Here is an 18,834-nt window from a genome sequence, read left to right on the forward strand (position 1 = left end):
ATTCTTTGGTCTCGCTGACCCATAATGCCTTTCTGCAAAGTGATCCAAGTTAAGCCGATCTTTAGAAAAACTAAACTGCTTGATAGGTCAGCAGCCTTTCAAAGCACTAAAGCAATGAGACGAGTAAAGAGATGCTGATGTGTGTTGTGAATGATTTTTTTTTTTTTTTTTTTTTACTTTTTGACTTTAAATACTATTTAATAGACTTGTCAAACATTTTAATAGACCGGGCAGCAGCAGAACAGGACGTGTTGTGTTTTAACTAAAAGTGTTTGGATCAAGAGTAGTTTGACAAGAAAGCATCGGCACTTCTCTCCTGCTATTCATCACAATTAGTGCAAGCATTGTTCTCAGGAAGAACACAACAAAGCACTGCTGAATTCAACATGTCTGGGCTCCTTCTCTTCAAGAGGAAAACTAAGACAACTGTAAGCCTAAACGGTATAAAGAACATAAAATCAATTGCTGAACATTACCATTTGCTAAATAAATACACCAGTTTTGTTTCAAAACAAATAATCACCGCTAGCTGAAAACATGGAATGACAAAAGGATTAGGTCCTAATTTGGTCTGAAGCACTTCCTTCATACTCTCTGTACAATGTTGCACGTTTCAAGTGGATCTGAACAAATTAGTGGTGCAACATGTGTTGCATCAGTGTTAGCCACTCTGACGCTGCACTGAATGGTGGCTCTGTTGCAGAGCAGCGAGCCCTGAGCCGTCTGGCTGATAAAGAGCACGAGGTCAGCACTTGATGTCCCCTGGACATTGTCTTACTTTTTATCTCAGTGTTCTGTCAGTAGTCCGTTCGGGTAAAAAAAGGAATTAAGGAAATGGAAAAACTACCATTTTTGTGTCTCATACCATGTGACCTGACCGACAACTTTGCTGAGAAGAGACACAAAAACTAATTATTTGAATTAAAAACAGGTTATTTCAGGTTCTCGCTGCCTTTGTTCTCTGTGAAGTTATTTAGGTCAACTTTCCATTTATTAGTGATCAAAGATTTTGCAAGGAGTATCAGATGAAGTGTAGCTGTGCCAAAATAGCAGAGGCCCATCCAGGATATTATTCGCATATCAAGTGAGAGTTCTACAAAAGCCATGGCTCATCTCTTCATGCTGCAAACACCATTCCTAATTCTTGCTGGTGCCGGCCACACCACTGTGTATTTTTGTGCTGGAGTAACAGCTGTGAAGCAAAATGATACGGAAGAATTGACTCCAACCTACACTGGGCCGCATGAAGGACATTTCACACTCCAGTTGCTCCTACTGAGAAGGCACCAGAAGGTAGATGACAGGTACAGCATCCACCCATCATCCTGACTGTCGCTCCCTTCCTGAACACGAGCAGAGGTTAGAAGCAGTTCAAGGGTAGGGGGAGGATTTGTTTGCATTCCTGGGCCGTTACTGTGCTGCCTAAGTGGTCAGACAGGTGTTTGTGCATCCTGGAGGCACATAACCTCTGTGTCCTCCTTGGAAGGGGGACAGGTCACTCGATGTGGGGGAAGAGAGCATTTGTGCACGGGGGGGGGGGGGGGCGGAAATGATCAAGCACAGTCCTCCGTCAAGAATAGCCTTCACCCAAAATCCCCGAGGCAGGAAGAGGAGGAGGCAGGGTGCTGACACCCTACACCTGAGCCCGAGTGGGTAGTAGGGGCAGTATGCAAGTGGCATTTGAGAGACTGTGTAGCATCAAGCCTTCAAGTAGACACCGAAATGGTCACAAAGGTTTCATTCCAATAGCTAGTTCATTTTAAATGTGGTTAAAAAGAAAATCTTGAATAGGTTTGAAATTGGATTTGACATTCTGATTCATTTGTTTCAAAAAATAAAATAAAAACAGTCTCATCCCAAAATCTAAACATCGGCTCCTTGGCTAGTTTGAAAAAACAGGGCCAGCAGAACAACTAAAACTGACTTCTAATCAGCTTATAGATAAGAGTGAGTAATAAAATTATATCACATTTGCTAATCTAAATTAGTAGAAGTCACAGCGCCACACAGCTTTGTGTCAGAGGGGAAGCTAGCAGAGAACAAAGCCGTCAGAGCAGTGCACTGCTTGTATGGCTCCGTCACATACAAACTCGCAGGCCTCACTCATAAATCAATTCTATCCGGCTGGGGTGGCAGAAGAGAGCCAACACTAAATCCAATTATAAAAGGAGCTGGCACCACTCAGCTTGATGACAGTATCCACCTTAACGCCCGAGGGGAACGGCCGTACAAGGGGTGCCAGCTTCAGCTGTGGCACCAGAGACGAAGGCAAACAACAGGGGGGGAAGATGTTGGGGGTACATATGCGCATTTATTACAATCAACAGGCTCAGTTGAGTGGTTCCTAGCTGGTGTGAGTATGTTTTTGTGGCACTCTGCCAGAGGCACATATCTAAGGGCTGGACGACGATCACCAGGCACCAGCTGAACCTTTTTATTCCCGCAACTGCTGGGCAATAAGACTGCACCCTGGCACCTGTCTCACATACACGCACACACCCATAACATAAAAACGAACACAACAGAGGCAAATGCAAGCGGCATGAGAGAGACTCACATTTGAGATGCAGCACCTGTCGAGGATTTGCTATGAATGAATGCAAATGTACAGGAAGGAGACACCTCTGATTTCCTAAAGCCACATGTCGTGACCTTTCTTTCCCTGCTACAGGATTAAGCTCATCTCAGAGTCCACCCATGCACCTAAAGCTGAGCGTAAAGTTAATGCAAAGTTATTATGAGTACTGCAAAGAGTAAAAAGCCTTGAGCGTTTTGCACTGCTCTAACTGAAAAAGGACCAAAACAGCAACCCTATTATATGAGCATTTTCAGAAGCAAGTGTGTTTTTTTAAACACCGCTCTAAAACGTGCTTTTGTCTTCATTTAGCTGCCAAGGTTACAGCAATCAGTCGAGCATCTAAAGTCGTCAGCGGGAGGACACGCAGTCATAAGGGCCGCTGACTGATATTGTCAGGAGCTCTTTAGAAGTTTTCTCCAAATGCTGTTTATATCAAGTGAACACACTCTGCAGGAAATTTATGTTCCACAAGCCACTGTATACAGTCCTTAGGTTGAAGGCTAAAGACCCTGGGCTACAATTCCAGTCTTATTACCAATTGAAGTATAGAAGCAGGTAAGAGAGATGAGATTAATAGCAAGGCTACGATATGTCTCATTATAATTTACATATGACGGTAACATGGACATGTGTGTATAGCGTGTGCTTTTAGCTGATCTGGGTCATATGTATAACCAGTATTTAAATACCTTAATATTGCATGCACAACAAACTCGACAAAGTCCAACAAAATCAACCTTTGACATCATCAATGTCAAATTACATTTTCTGACACAACAAATACAAGATTGGCAACAATTGGCAACAAACAGTAGCAGGCCTGCTTCTAATCCAATTTGCGTTTTCTCTTTGGATTTGTTGATGAAATTTGATATATTACTTGCTTATCTAATCTTTTATATGTTTTCTGCATATTTAAAATGCATGAAAAGTAAGGCTTTCACTGGAAAGTGAGCTATTCATTTCAGTGTGGTCTGTATGGTAACAGTTGTGCCTCTTGGTGAGATTGAAGCCATCCGACTAACAAAGTTGGATAAAGACTGAAAAATCAATGTGCAAACCCTGGACACAAACCATCGTCTTAAAACAGTCTTGCATGCTGCTCCATTCAATAGGACTGAGACAGTCCTGGCTATGCTTTATGCTTAATTGAAGCTACTGCAATTGTGACCATTTGTGAAGCATTTGCCCACAGAGAGGTGTTTGCAATCACCGCAAACTCCAAAATCCTAACTTCACATTGCTCAGCATGGATGATGTACGTCGGTTGAATGCTGATTTGCTGACAAGTGGGCCGGAACACAGAAGGGCACAACAACGGAACAAAACAACAACAACAAAAAAAACATCAAAGATAAAAAGAAAAAATACAATATCAAGAGTACAGACAGTGGCTGCAGTGTTTTCAGTTGTTTAACATTCAGTTTCACTTCGGCTCTTCGGCTGGCGGAGCAACAACAGAACAAAAAAAGAGGCCCACGGACAGTCTTTTTCTTAGAACTGATTTGCAGATATGTGTTTCTGTGTGTTGCAGAGTTTATAGGTGCAATATTCTAGCCTTAGCTGACAACTTAGCTCTCCACCTCCTAGTCCATATGTGGTCACTTCTGGCTCCAAATGAGCAAAATAGTGGCAGTCAAATGCTAATATCGAGCCTTCAAAACATGGAGGCCAGAACAATCATGGCTGCCACAACAGTCTGTGATGTGGACCCCAAAATTGTATCTGCTCTATTCCCAATGACTTCATAGCTTAGTAACAATGGACACTCTAGTAATCTGGCACCAAAGCGATACTCACAATGTCTTCCTTTGTCCATGCAGGAAATGGCATGAAAAAACCTTCACTGGTAAACATTGTCTTGAATGTAGATATACTATAAGGATTGGCTTTAAGATAACCACAAAACCCATCACTGTTACCAGCAAATATCAAGTTGGACCAGCAATCAAATCCTTAGTTCTCATATAAAACAACAATTATGCCCATATGGGCTTGTAGCGTCATTGCCATTTCTGTCGAAAGAACACAGGCACACAAGCCCAAGGCCTCCCGGGTTGAAGGCCACTTATACACAAAAATTACGAAAGACAAAGTCAAGCAAGTCTTTTAGAGAACCCTTTTGGGCCACGACTGATATGGAACAAGATCTCTAAAATAAATGTGAGCTAAGTTTAAATGAGGACAATGTGAGACGATGGACTTTGCCCAACATAGACTGGTTAGTCTCTTGATGGCCAACGGAATAACTTTAGTAGGCGATTCTCAGAATAGAAACCCCATAGATCAACCACCTAGCAACAAAAGTGGAAAATCATGCTGACCCAATTAGTGTCGACTCTCAGCAGAATATTGTTATGGCCCGCTTCAGTTCACTACCATTCAGGCAGATGGCTCCCCTGGTTCTGGATGGGAGTTTTGTTGTTGTTGCTTTTCTTGTTATACTCTTCCATTAATTTTGGCTCATGGCCTAAAGGATAACTTTGGCCCCTGGGAGTGCTAGCGTAGCTCTCAGCTCTCTTTTATTCTTCCTGTATATCTATGCCTTTTCTTTTTTCTTTTTTTTTTAAATGACAAAATATATGGGCTGTGATCCATCTATTGAACTTTTCAAAATACATTTAAAAGTACAAGGCACCAAAAAGATTTGCAATTCTCTGTTTTTCAAAACTCCATTGTTTACTTATGATTTTTTTTTCCAGGATTTTCCAATAATGTGGCCCATCAGTACAATACTGTTTGGCAGCCGACACAAAATCTCTGTACATTTTCCTTCGTTTTGAAAGCAACATTATAGTCAAGATATATAAAAATAAAAAGCCAGAACTCCAAGATAGACATTCACATGAAATTCAACCTTCCCAACAAGTATGAGCCAAATCGCTTTAATACATCAGTATCATATCACTTCGATAAAGAGATCTGAGCTTCAAAAGCCTTGACAGACTCGACTTTTCAAACATTCCTTTAGCTCTTGTTGACCCCTGTTGTAATCACACTGCTTCATTCGAGACATTCAATACATGTGATTAAGACAGGGAGGTGCAAGTTAAATCAGAAATCCAAGTGCAACCTTGCAAGCAGACAACACTGAGATAGACAGCCTTTATTTGTGAGAAAGCTTTCAGTGTTTGGCGAGAGAAGGAACATGTTCATCTGACACTTTGTGTAGCAAACACAATCATGCATGCCTACCGACAGACAGTGGGTCAAATGAGGATTACTCTGCTACTGAATAATGTATTGCTACTTTAACCATAGCAAGTGCCACATATAATTCCAACGAATGTCTCACAGTTTCCACAAAAAGCAGGCATGAGTTTACATTTGAGCTGTGATTTGACTGTTTGCTTCAGAACGGTTAAGCCACCGTTGCCTCAACAGTCCTTTAGCCCTGTTTATTTTTTTTTACCAGTCTGTAAATGTAATAAACATGAATACAACACTGTCTGCTACTTATTATAAACTCTGTCCATAAAACAATAGCGGACTTTTATGGCACTGACTCTCAATCAGTGCACGGTAAACAAGGCCCGTTATCAGGCCCTGCTAAGCTCAGCTCTATTCTGATGGCGTTGTTATGAAACAGAGTGGGAGTTGTAGTATTATACATAGCTGCCTGTGTGTAGGCCAACTCTTTAATCAGTCACTGTAATTGCCGGGATGGACTTTGAACCACAGACATATTTGTCTCCGCTTTTCATCCATGGCTAAACAACTCGGGGCCCGGCAGTGCGCGGCTCCTGTCCCAGCCCCGCAAGCAGCCAAGCATGGAGGAGGAATAGAGGGGTCACAAGAAGAAGAAAAGAGTTTTGGCTGAGAGTGGAGAGAAGAGGGAGAGAAGAGGAATAGAGGGGGTGGAGAGGTACAGAAAAGAAGGAAGACAGCAGAGTAGAGGCGGTGAACGGAGAGGACATGATGGTACACAAGTCCCTAGTGGCAGATTGAGTGCTTTGAGGAGCCCAAACAGAGCTCTCCTCTGAATACTAAGACTTTTCATAGAGGCAACACTGCTACAGAGATGCAAAGCCTCTCCTCTGAGGCCCCTGCGATATATGGGGGCTTTCAATTGCTTGTGCAAGAGCAGGTCTAATTGGAAGCTGAGGCGATATTAGAAGGGGAGCTGAGGAAAAGAAGAGAAGCAAGGAGGGGTGCTTGATTTAAGGGCCCATTGTTTTAACAAGTACATTCTGCCTCCTCCTCCTTTCTCCTCATGGCCTCCGCTTCAGATGCCCACACTCCACAGAGTCAAAAGGCGGCGTTTAGCCCCTCTGAACGAAAAGGGGCTGGGCTTGTTTTGACACTTTGTCCTTCTTGGCTTCTGTGAAAAGGCCCTTGCTTCTATGGGCCACTCGAGTTCATTAGGAAGTGCTGCTCTTTCAGTCGCGTCCCCATTCCGGCTCCAGGTTTCAATGGGGCCTCCACAGCCCTTCACTGTTTGTTTAATAAAGACCCTTACCACCTCCACAGCTACCTCCTCCATTTCCCTCATCACAAGCTTAGCTGAGTTGGTGCCTGCAGGGTAGGGGTCCACTGACAGAAAATAGCGAAGAACAAAGAGCATTGGATAGGACGTGAAGAACAAGCGCAAAGACATATAGCAGTGGTGGGAAATGAGGGAGAAACACTTTTCCCCTGAACCCATACCGAGCTTCACCTTCATCACAGCGGCAAAGCAACCACTCTCTTGCAGGTTATGTGTGTTTGTGCGTGTGTGTGCGCATGTGTGTGTCTAGAATTAGATTTCAGCTCTCGCACTTTCGGGTGACATCACTGTGCGTCAGTATCGATGGGACAAAAGTGTGAGATGTCACTCTAGAAGGGCAAAAGCACTCTGAGATCATATGAGCCCCAAGGAAGCTTCTCTCTGTGAGTGTGTGTCTGTGTGTACATGGAGATAATTGCTGTGGGAGAAGTAAAAATGGAGTGACTATTTACCTGAGCTATTACAGACAGACAGTGTTTGTACAGTCACACATCTTATACAATTGTTCTTATGTACATCAGCAAATTAATGAGAAATACAGCAATCGTGATTTGACAAAACTTTTGGCTTTAATTCAAAGGCTTTACTAAAAATAGTTCCTTAAACATTTAGATTAAGTGGCTCGAAAGTAACAAACTGACATAACTATACAATTTTTTTGATGATTTTAAAACCTCCAAACTATCTGAAACTTTTAGTTTTATCTTTAGTGAATGTAAAACAGGATCTGTTGAGTTGACTGATTCAGACATTTAAAAATGTTACATTTCTTTATCTTGAGGAGGTCTTGGGGTTCTTTTGCATTATGTTTTTTGGTTATTATTCATGTATACAATGAGGGACAGCCCGTCAGCTTTGCACCATTTAATTATGTCTGCACAGTGAAATACCATCACTCCAGAAACCTCAGAGTTCACTCTCCTGCTTCTATCAGAAGTACCATCAGCAATAAACGTAACAGACCCAGGTCCACTGGGAGCTCTACATGTCCATACCATAACACTGACTCTGCCATGTTTGACAGATGATACTGTACGCTTTGCTTTTCTACTCTACACGCTCTTTTCTTCCCCCCTTTATTTCAGTCAACCTTGCATTCATCTGTCTAAAGAATTTTCTTCCAGAACAATGCAGGCATTTTTAGATGTTTTTTTGCTGTTTATTCCTGGTTTGCATCTTGGTGTAGACCCTCTGTATTTACACTCTCAAAGGCATGTGTTGAGTGCAGACTCCGACAATGAAATGTCTACTTCCTCGACAGTTCTTGACCTCACTAGATCTTCTAAAGGATTCCTTTTTACAGCATCTTGCCAAGTCCACAAAGATCACTCTGCAATCATCCAATTTAGTAGCCTGCCATTTCCTTTGAGGCTTGTTGGTGTTGCTTTGCTCTCAAATCCATTCTTTGTTTTGAGGATTTAAAAAAATAGTTGATATGGGCATTCCTAAAGCCTCTGCTCTCTTTCTGATAGGTCTTCTAGCCTGATAATAGCCTCCTTCAATTACATCCACACTGCTATCACTGATAGAAAAAAACAAGACCGCACATTTACAGTTTCCATGAACAACTATGGAAAACTCCAGACCTTTAATGTAGGTTTCAAACCAAAATGTGGTTTTAGTGTTACAGTTAGGTTATGGTTGGGTTTAGGCTGAGGGTTAGATTAGGCATTCATATTTGACGCTTAGGGTTAAGGTTAGAGTAAGCATCTAGGGAAAACATATTTAAGTCAATGAGATGTCCTCACTAACATATGAAAAGGAATGTGTGTGTGTGTGTGTAGATTTAATTCAATAGGTGGTACAGCATATGCCTGCTCCTGGTTTCAACAGCTAGGAGGACATCAGATATGTAACAGGTGCCTCACTGCAGCTACACAAGCCAAGGGATGGACATATATATATATATATATATATATATATTACTGTACGCACTGTGATCACAAAAGTCACCCAACTTCATTCAGCTGCTTTTGCAGCTCTGTTGACAGAGCTGCAAAAGCAACTAACCATGCGATTTGGGTTAAACTGCTGGGCATCGCTGAGCGTAATTACAGTCATAAGCCATTAATAACAGTTGCTCAGTTATGGTAAAATGTAAAAACAAAGGACAGAGGTAACAAGGATTGTGCTAGTGACAAAATTAAGACTACCAAGGAGTCACCCACAGGTACATCTTTGCAGGAAGTCTTTTAAATCCGTTTTTGGCCTGGTGACAAGAACAGGAAAGGCGTTCACTTTCAAAACTCTCCCATGTATCCCTAATCAATAGAGCTCACTTTATTCTTATGGTTGTAAAGTAATTATAGAGTGAATTTTATTTATGACTTTTATTTAATTTGCCTTTTGTTGTCATTTTTTTTTTTTTGTGTGTGCTTTAAACGTAGGACTTAATGTAAAGAATTGACTGAATGTGCGTGGGGTCTAAGTAAACTCATATCTAACCCTAATCTTATCTAAAGCTAGAGATGGAAGCTGCGAGTGTGTGTGTTCCTAAAAGCAATGTCTGAACAGGTCGTTTGTGTATGCAGGCATGTTGAGTGAGGTGAAGAGCCTTCATTAAAGCACCTTTTTGGAGGTAATCTAAGAGACAGCTGCTGTCTCCCATCTGCAGGACCCCCACTGGCAAACAGGGAGGGTGACTGAGTAATCTCAGAGTATAAGATGCTCAGCAGAAGAGGAAGAGAAGATATGATCTGAAAAACATCAAAAGACGCTCTGAGCTGCTTTTTCAGCCAAAACGCTATCTTTTTAGAGTCTAATACAAACCAGGTTTACAGCTTACCCAAAGCATAAAATAGTGCAAAATATGATAGGCATTAACAGAAAAGCACAATGGAAATTTTACAGTACACTGTCCTCAGTAATTTTCAGTTTACGGATTAAAAAAGGACAGTTACTTGATATGCTGTAGTAGCCATTTAAAAGTAAGATCTTCTCTGCAAAAGTGGAGAAGACATGACAAAGACGAATGGAAAGGAAGCTAAGGGGGTGTGTGTTCAAACAAACTTGGTGGGCTGAAGATGAATCTTGTGGAGTACAACAAAAACCAGAGTCACGGCTTTGACATCAATTAAGAGAAAAATCTCCCTCAATCCATAAACCGCATTGATGCCGGGCTGTTTGTGAGCTGCCAAGCAGTCTAGAACAAAACATGTGCACGTGTACACACACAAACAAACTTAGTCCATGACCTCAGCGTAGTGAATGAGGTCATATTCAGTTAATAAAGAAGCATGTCTTTCACTGTTTATAATTATTTATATCTTCAACTCTCACCCAGTCTGCTTTCGGTCTACTGTCTAAATGGTGAGAGGCGGACAAAGACAAAGTGGTTCTTCTATAGTGTTGGCAAACATTAATCAAACAGAGAAACACTGAGCTCTTGTTGGAGACCATATTCCAGGCCAGATCCATTCAGTGCTATACTATAGTATTTATTGATAACGATGTATGTGAAATTGATTCAAGATAAACTACAGTGGCTGCATACTGAGTATTGACTGAACATGTCCCCCAGTGTGGTTCACTGATGTATTTTTTTTTAGTAAAAGATGTCCTATAGCAATGAGTAATAAACCACCTAAATCCTCCATTCTAGACCAGAAACAACGTCCCTTGGGGGTTGCATCAAGAAACGCATCAAACATAAAATCGGCCACATCAAAATATGCAGGGCAGCCTGCTGTGTTGACCTCTTATTATTATTAGCTCCAGTCCCGTTGACAGTTATTATTGCACTAATACATTTGTGGGTCTATTTATCGGTTAGGAAAGCAACGCTGCCTTATACATTTCCCTGAAAGTGGAATGCAGCTCATTGATCGATCATCAGATCTTTACTTGGCATCAGCAGCCACATCAAGCAGAGGTCTCTGTATCATAGGGAAACTGGAAAAAGGTACAGTACATTCCTAGTAAATCTTTAAAAAGAAACACACACACACAACACAACACAACACAACAAAGACATTGTCCAGTCCTCAAAACTTTGTCAGACGTTTCTCAACCCAAAAGCCAAAAGTCATTTCAAAACCATATATTTGTGTGGGCCCTGCACTTTGCAGTTAACCCATTAGACACGGTGACTATACGCCTGCACAAATTTCCCTTCGTGCCCCCGCTAAAGACTGAAACCATGCAGACACTGGCCACAGACAAACGTCCTCTTTTTGTCTGGAAAGAGTGTCCCATGATGTCTCGGTTACCCAGATAATGCATAAGAATGAGTGGCTTATTTCAAATTCGTGGCTAAAACCAGATTTAGGGATGGCAAGAGGCCTTTCATGACAACAATCCATTGATGCCACAATCATTTCACACTAATGTCTTCCACCAAATTTGACAGAATGTCATTAATGTCCCTGTGGACATTTTCCCTATGTCACAGCAAGAAAGGATGGAGAATTAAGTTACTATGGATCCGAACGTGTGAGTGTCCTTCAGAACGTCTTTGTGTCCCTGCCCCCCTCCCCTGGTTGTGCTCAGACAGTGAGTCTCCAGCCCTGCTTATCTTTCTGTCCTCTACAGCAGACCCCCGCTGAGACAGAGAAGTAGAGTTTATTACAGTCCCCAATAATCTGCAACCCCCAAGGAACTCAGATTCATACTACATGGCCTAAAAAATGTATTTTTTCATTTTCAGACCTGTGTGGTGACAGGGCATGAATTTTATGCCAGAAGAATTATAAAAGACAGCAGATGCTACAAGTTTTGCACTACTTTCAGATTCAAAGAATCACTGTGAAACAATGATGGGAACTTTTTTTGTTCCTAGCACTTAAACATGAAACTAACATTTGTATTAAAAAATTTTTGCTGTCAATGTATCGATTATATCACATGGATGACCAATTTCTCAAATGAGTCACTTGGGGTTTGGTTTTGGGGTCCAAGGATTCAACAGTCAAGCACAGATTGCGATGTCCTTGACTGTTGGACAGACAGTAAGCCTGATCTGTTCAAATATGTGTTACCTTATCAGTCAGAAAGCTATGCATTCTCATTTATGAAAAGCAGAAAAAAGAAAATGTGTATTATGGTTGATTTAGTGAAACCCTAATCTATACAAACACATATCTAACATTAATATGGAGATAGAGGCAAGACTTTTGGTACTAAAACCTTTATGGTTTCCATTTGTACTTCACTGGTAGTTCAAGTGCTACTGGCCATCATGTTTGAGCAAGCTTTGGTTACATGGGTGCAGACAGAAGGTGGAGAGCAAAGGAGGGCTGATATTTGCCTAAATGTGCTGGGTAACATAAGCTAGTGAATGGAAATCTTTCCATTTCCAATGGAAAGGACATGAAAATCGTGCCTCAGATATCTACTAACTATACTGAGAGTTCCCTAGCACCAGAAAATAAACAAACAAACAAAAACCTCGGTGGGTTAACCATTGTGTTTCGAGACTCGTGGAATCACAGCTAACAAAACATGTTAAAAATTCTAATTCCATAGCAAAACTGGTGAAATTCAATTGGCTTTGACAAAAATGAACGCGGTGGGTGAATGAACGCCTGAATGTCAAAACTGAAAACCAAAACACCAACATTCAAGGAGTTTTCTGCTTTAAAAATCACTGGGTAAAGCACAACCCACAGCTGTCAATCATCCATCCATTTATCCAGTTCAGGATTGACACCTATTCCATAGGGCAAGAGGCGTGGTACAACCTGGACAGGTGCCAGTCTGTCGCAGGGCTGACAATCAACTATATGAAATGTAATGCAAATCACAGAAACCCTAATTCTGCTGATCTCATATTTGCTACAGTGGATGGAGCTGAATATTTTGATCTGACACAGCTTTTTATATCAGTTGCTCTTCCTGATGCAGTCCTTCCAGGGATTTGTGTCTCCTCCCAATGATGAACTGGGGATCTTTTGAATCTTAAGCATACATGTTAACCATTACACCTGTCCAACCTGGACAGATCTTAAAATGTATTTTGACAGATCAAAGTCTGCACTTTAAATTCCACCAAATGTCATTACAAATATCACAAACAAAGACACACAGATCTTTTTAGCACGCTAAAGAAGCAGCAAAAGCAGAACAAGTCACAACTTTGGCACAGAGTTCCACCAGTGGATCATTTCTGCTGTTAGACTGGGAACCAATCTCCAGAGTGCTGCCAGCAGTTGACTTTGTTTGTTTGCTTGCTTGTGCGCTGTAAGACCTGACATGTGTAACACTGAATATTAGTGCGCTGAGCATAAGTGAAATGGGCCCAGAGGCAGTAGCATCATGTTCTGAAATCTGAAACGGCCCTGAAGACGAAAGCCACCCTCAGGGGTCTCTCTGAATGGAGTCAGGTCTTGCAGGGAGAGAAGCCGGTGATTTATAGGAAAGCAGAGGGACACGAGGAGAAAAAGGAGAGGGGTTAGAAGTCTGACATTTATCCTTACGAGAATGTTGGAAGGGGGGCTGGGAATCAAGTAATCACAGGTTACCTCCACTGCTACCTTGGAGGTGCAATTCCATCCCCTCAGCAGCGACAGACAAAGCACAGTGGGGGTATCAGGTGGCCCACTTTACCTTCCCCTGGTGAAAGCAAAAGGCTGGCCTACACCAACCTAATGAGCTAGACCAGAGGAGGGCACACACAAACGCACTCATTTAGGCCACAAAAATCATATGCACTCATCTAACACAGCAGCTCTAGTCTCACATCCATTAATGAAACTCTCAATTCCCCCGAAGCCCCCCAAAAAGCTTCTGCCAAAACTATCAAACCTTGCCAAGACTAAAGACAAAGCAGTTGAATTTACTGACCCAAACCACGGCCACATCCTCCACATCAACCATTCCCCGTCAGAGAAAAGTCGTCTACAGAGTGGAATCCGTACCAAAAACAACTTATGGCATGCCATCAATCTGTCTCTAGGCTGAGTTATTTGGAAATATCAACGTTGCAACACCATTAATACCAACACAATTACTCTGAGGACATTTAATCAAATGTGGATTGGAGGCATTTTGCAAGACAAAGCCATAAATTTTTTGCTGCAAATCCATGCCTGCAGGTTGTGTGAAAAGGCCACTAGTGAGACTGCATTTAAATATGTGTGTGTGTTGGTCCAGGATGAGGAGCGGCAATGTCAAGGGACTAATCAATCTGACAAGGCAATACAGGTGGCAGGGAAGGGCACAGAGGCTGGCAGACGAGAACAAGCATGGGGCCAAACTCCCCACCTCCCTTTTCAGGCCGCTGTTCCTCCAACTGCCACCATCCACTGGTCTTAGGATTGTTTGACTTTCTTCTCTAAACTTCTACCTGCTTCAAAAATCTGTGCCAAAATCATCTGCTGTTTGATGAAACACGAATAAAGAACAGTACAACATCATATTTTATTACCAAATTTGTGTGTGCCATGCCTACCATAATAACCTGCTGCCAACCAACTTTAGCCATTCAGCAAAACCAAACTGAAGATGAATCCCCGACTAACTGGATATTGCAAAGTACATTTTTACTTGAAAAGGGGGAGGGGAATCAAATTTTTCAGACCAAACCTTTTTCTCGTATTTTACTGTCATCGTTGCCTTTCTTTTTAATCCTCTTTGTTTGGCTGCTGCAGCAAATAAGACAAAAAAAAAAAAAAAAAACCACACAAGGAAGGAGGTTTTTTCTTGGATGGCTGCCCAGCTGTCAGATTCATACAGAAGCACCGTCTCACTTTAGTCCTGTTCACTTCTGCAGTGTACGGATCATCGTGTAAGAAGAGCATTTCATCCCATTCCCAGAGGGTCATGGATTTTACATTTTAATGAGGCTTTATTGCCCACACAACAGTGATCGAATGTTTGGCGATCTTCAGTGGAATGACACCACAGCCTCTGACTCAAACTGCAAGTCTGATTGATAGTTGATCAGTAAATGGAGAGGGCACAGTGGAGATCGTGGGAGTTTGTGAGGGGGTGTGGGGGGTTACTGTCCCAGAGCACATAATTAAAGAGTGTAACACTCTCTCCAGCAGTCCAACACAGCCTATTACTGCGAAGCCACTAGACTTAGCTGAGAAGGCATCTTGACCTCAAACACGTTGAGACTCAGTTACCCACACACCCACACACTCAGTTTGATAAATTATAGCCCTGGGGCATCTTCTGTCAAATGGGACCAGCAGCTGGCCTTCATGATGTCATTTACTGTACACAGCGTAGAAATTATAGCCTTTCCCATTTTATTCATCTCCACATGAACCCATAATGTATATCTTAAAATACAACAGTCAAAAGGGAGAAACTCATATGTCAATGATAGACTGGTGCATCACTTGGACAATATTTATGGCCAAGATGATGAACATTTCATGGTTTAGACCCGCTGGAATTGAATTTACTGTCCCCGTATGAAGATGCATTTATCGATGTCAGGCTTTCATTCATCCTGGAGTTTCCCCAACCACTGGATGGCTGTGGTATGAGATCCTGCCCTCAAAGAGCCACTAGTCTTAAAATAATCATTCATTAAGTGCAAGTCTTAGCTGTCCGAGTCAAATTACAGTTTGAAAGCTATTTCAGAGCCTTTTCCACACTGACAAGAAAATGAAAAAAATAAACCAGAGAGGAAATAAATACCAAATTTTTGGGATTCCCAAAAGGAAAGTGCTCAGATTTAAGGATCTTCAATTAAAGACTGGAATGCAAAACCACTATCAAGCAGAAGAATTACAAAGTACTGGAGCTGTGGTGTTTGCTACTCGCCACAATGGAAAATGCCAACAGCAGCAGCTTCCATTCATACCCAGCGCACAATGAAATGTTTAAGACATGATACAGGCCCGGCAGGCTTAATTGCTTTATGACAGAACAAGACTATAATCAAAGGAGCGCAGGCCTCCGCCCCAGATAAAGTGGGAAGGTGTGAGGGGGGTGGGGGCATTGATAACCATATCTGGAAGGATGAAAGGACCCGCTATATATAGGATGTCATCCAGGGTGACTTTTGTTTTCAATTGGATATTGACTCTTATCAGGTTGACATTTTAGATACAGTCTTCTGGTGACATTTAGAACTTGTTACAATTACACCAACCTCCATTTGATGTCCGACCAGCCAATTACAGATGTCATTTTCGCTATTCCTGTCAGGTAAATCTTTTCACAGCATGTCAGAGTGTGCAGCACCCATGTGTGTATGACACTAAGCTCAGTGTGTGCTTGTGCACGTGTCTGTTCAGACATTGCCTCTGCTGGGTCCTTGCATTCCAGCGGCTGTTCTAACATGTTGTAAATACAAGGTGTTAGAGAAACATAGAAAGACAGTAGTGGAAATATAGCAAATACTGCTGGTTATGGTGTGTCGGTGGGGGTGTGACAGAATCTAAAATATCATATATAAACAGCATGGTTCACCTGCAATCAGGGCGCAGAAGAGTGTGATCCAAATTTACTTCTTTCTCAGAAGTTATCAGACAAATAAGAGCATGAAGGTCACGTGGCAATTACTCAAATGGATATTCGCACAAAATAAAAGGAGATATTTTTTAAAGGCACTGTGCATCAGCTTATATGCCAGCCAAAAAGCAAATATTCTCTTAAAAATTAAAACCCTTTCCTAAGTTACATGACCAACTTTCAGCTTCTAGGTATCCAAGACAACAGACCGATTAGAAAAGCAACAACATCTGGTTGCTTATTCCAACATCAGCCAAGAAATGTGTCAGATCTGACAGAACATCCCCACCATTCACCCACCCCGTACTGTACCAGCCCACGTCCTCAACCTCCATAAAACACCAGACAGTAAATAAATAAATAAGACTGATGAAACCCCATTTAAGCCTAAATCAAAGCGGCACGCTAACATTTAACACACACGCACAAAATAAACAGGGTACGTGAAGGTAAGCAAAAATAAAGAAACTAAAATAAGTAATAAAAATAATAAGCTTCACATATACAAAACGAAATGAGTGCTAAAAAATTAATATATATATATATACACATTTTCACAAGTTTCAGGTATTACCATCCAAAGGACTGCTGCTACAGATCTGTGAGCTACACAGGCATGTTTGTCAAACAAGACTTTAAGAAAACAATGAAAACACACTCGAGCATATTTTCCACTGTTTTAACCACCTACATGGCCCCTTCTCTGTTACAGGGAAACTTGGCTGTAGTTTGAATGCGCTTATGAGAAGCAGAAAAAAAACAACCTAAAACTAAATTCTAGTGCCAAATAACAGCGGTGCAAAAAAAAAAACCCTCCGTCCACCTCTTGCTCGGACCCACTGACATGCAGATTCAAGCCCGGTTCGCGCCGTTGTTGTCCGTGCATTTTCTTACCTGGACTCCGGCTGAGAAGCAAAGTTAGGAGGGCGCCCCACAGCACCGCGGCCAGCTGCATCGTGTACCCCGCTTTTTTCTCGCTTCTCTGGGCTTCCCTTCCCCTTCTTCCCTCCTCCTCCTCTTCTTCTTCTCCTCTTCTTCTTCTCCTGTGCACAATTAAATATCAACGGGCTTCTTTTACAAGAAGACGCTCCGGCTTTCACCCTAACCTCATAGCATGACTGGCTTTTTATCCCCCTTTCTCTCGGCGACCTCCTCCGCCTCCTCCTCTTGTGTGCGATAACGCGACAAAACCGGGATTAAAAAGTTAACTCTGAGCTGAACGGCTCGGCTACGGTCTCCAACATGTTGTGCTGTGGTTCCAGACTCTGTGGACACGAAAAGGAGCTGTGGACTGTACCATGAGAAGGTTTAAGGGGGTGCTCCGTATGTATGATTCGGTTCCGCTAAATTAAAGTAAAGGTAATTTGCTGAAAATGATTTATTATTATCGTATAATAAGTTTTATGACAGAATAAAGCAATAGTCTCCCTCAAGTTCTTTCTTTTCTAAGTGTTATTTTTCTTCATACCGCTTTCTGTTCCCCTATCCCGAAAGAAATCGCATCGACCAAAAAAAAAGAAAAATCTCTGCTCTCTGTGTCACATTGTAAAGTTGCGTCTTTTTAAAAGGCTGGTGGTCCACAGAGGCGAAAGAAAGAAAGAAAGAAAGAAAGAAAGAAAGAAAGAAAGAAAGAAAGAAAGAAAGAAAGAACAACAACCTGCATTCGGGGCAATGAGTGAACAGCTTTTTTCTCTTTAGGTTTCCTCATTCTTACTTTGCTTTCCTTTTTTCTTTTTTCTCTCTTTTTTCTTTAGACATTTGGTTGCAGCGGGGGGGGGGGGGGGGGGGGGACTTCCCTGTTGTCACTTCAGTCATTGGAGGCAAATGACAGAGCAGTGGTTTTTACAGTGTGGTGTAATGACCATGAGATGAGGTCATTACACAGTCATTATTCAGTAGGCCTACCACAGATTTGCAAAAGTTGCTGGAGGGAAGTAATGGCTATATTAAAAGGTAATTAATTCCAAAATAAGGTCGCTGTGGAAGCATTATTTCTTTCCCCTGAATTAGCTTACAAAACGTTCCAGTGGGGATGACATAGTTACACCACAAATTGATACCATGCAGTTCTGTCCAAAAAAAAGGTCACAAAACTCATTAGGAGACACACATTGCACAACCCTGTGGTAACATGAAAGAGATTCCACCAAGCATAGAGAGGTTTTTAAACAAAATAAAGCGATTTTACCTCAGACTGCAAAACTAGATAGTATATTGTAGCAATTGCACATGCACTGAATTACATTCAGATGAGCTTGTAATCTGAAACATGTGACATGTTTTGGAAATATTTATTTATATGTAAAAGTCATAAAAAGGCTGATGGTAGAAAAAACCCAGCTTCCCTCCCTCTGCAGTGATT

At 41.8% G+C, this 18,834-nt stretch overlaps 2 protein-coding genes across 4 annotated transcripts in view; one reads left to right on the top strand and one right to left on the bottom strand.

The window, feature by feature from the left end:
• Positions 1-17,737, bottom strand: part of lrp4 (low density lipoprotein receptor-related protein 4) — a 102,610-nt gene extending 84,873 nt beyond the window's left edge. For all 3 annotated transcript variants that reach the window (XM_085134410.1, XM_085134389.1, XM_085134479.1), the window contains exon 1: positions 17,367-17,737. In XM_085134410.1, the coding sequence (XP_084990536.1) occupies positions 17,367-17,427 (61 nt within the window). In that variant the 5' untranslated portion in view covers positions 17,428-17,737. The remainder of the gene's footprint in view (positions 1-17,366) is intronic.
• Positions 1-18,834, top strand: part of LOC146525257 (protein kinase C-binding protein NELL1-like) — a 788,406-nt gene that overhangs the window by 437,327 nt on the left and 332,245 nt on the right. The window lies entirely within an intron of this gene.

The sequence above is a fragment of the Neolamprologus multifasciatus genome, chromosome 1 (genome assembly GCF_963576455.1).
Source record: "Neolamprologus multifasciatus chromosome 1, fNeoMul1.2, whole genome shotgun sequence".
In the NCBI taxonomy this organism is placed as follows: domain Eukaryota; kingdom Metazoa; phylum Chordata; class Actinopteri; order Cichliformes; family Cichlidae; genus Neolamprologus; species Neolamprologus multifasciatus.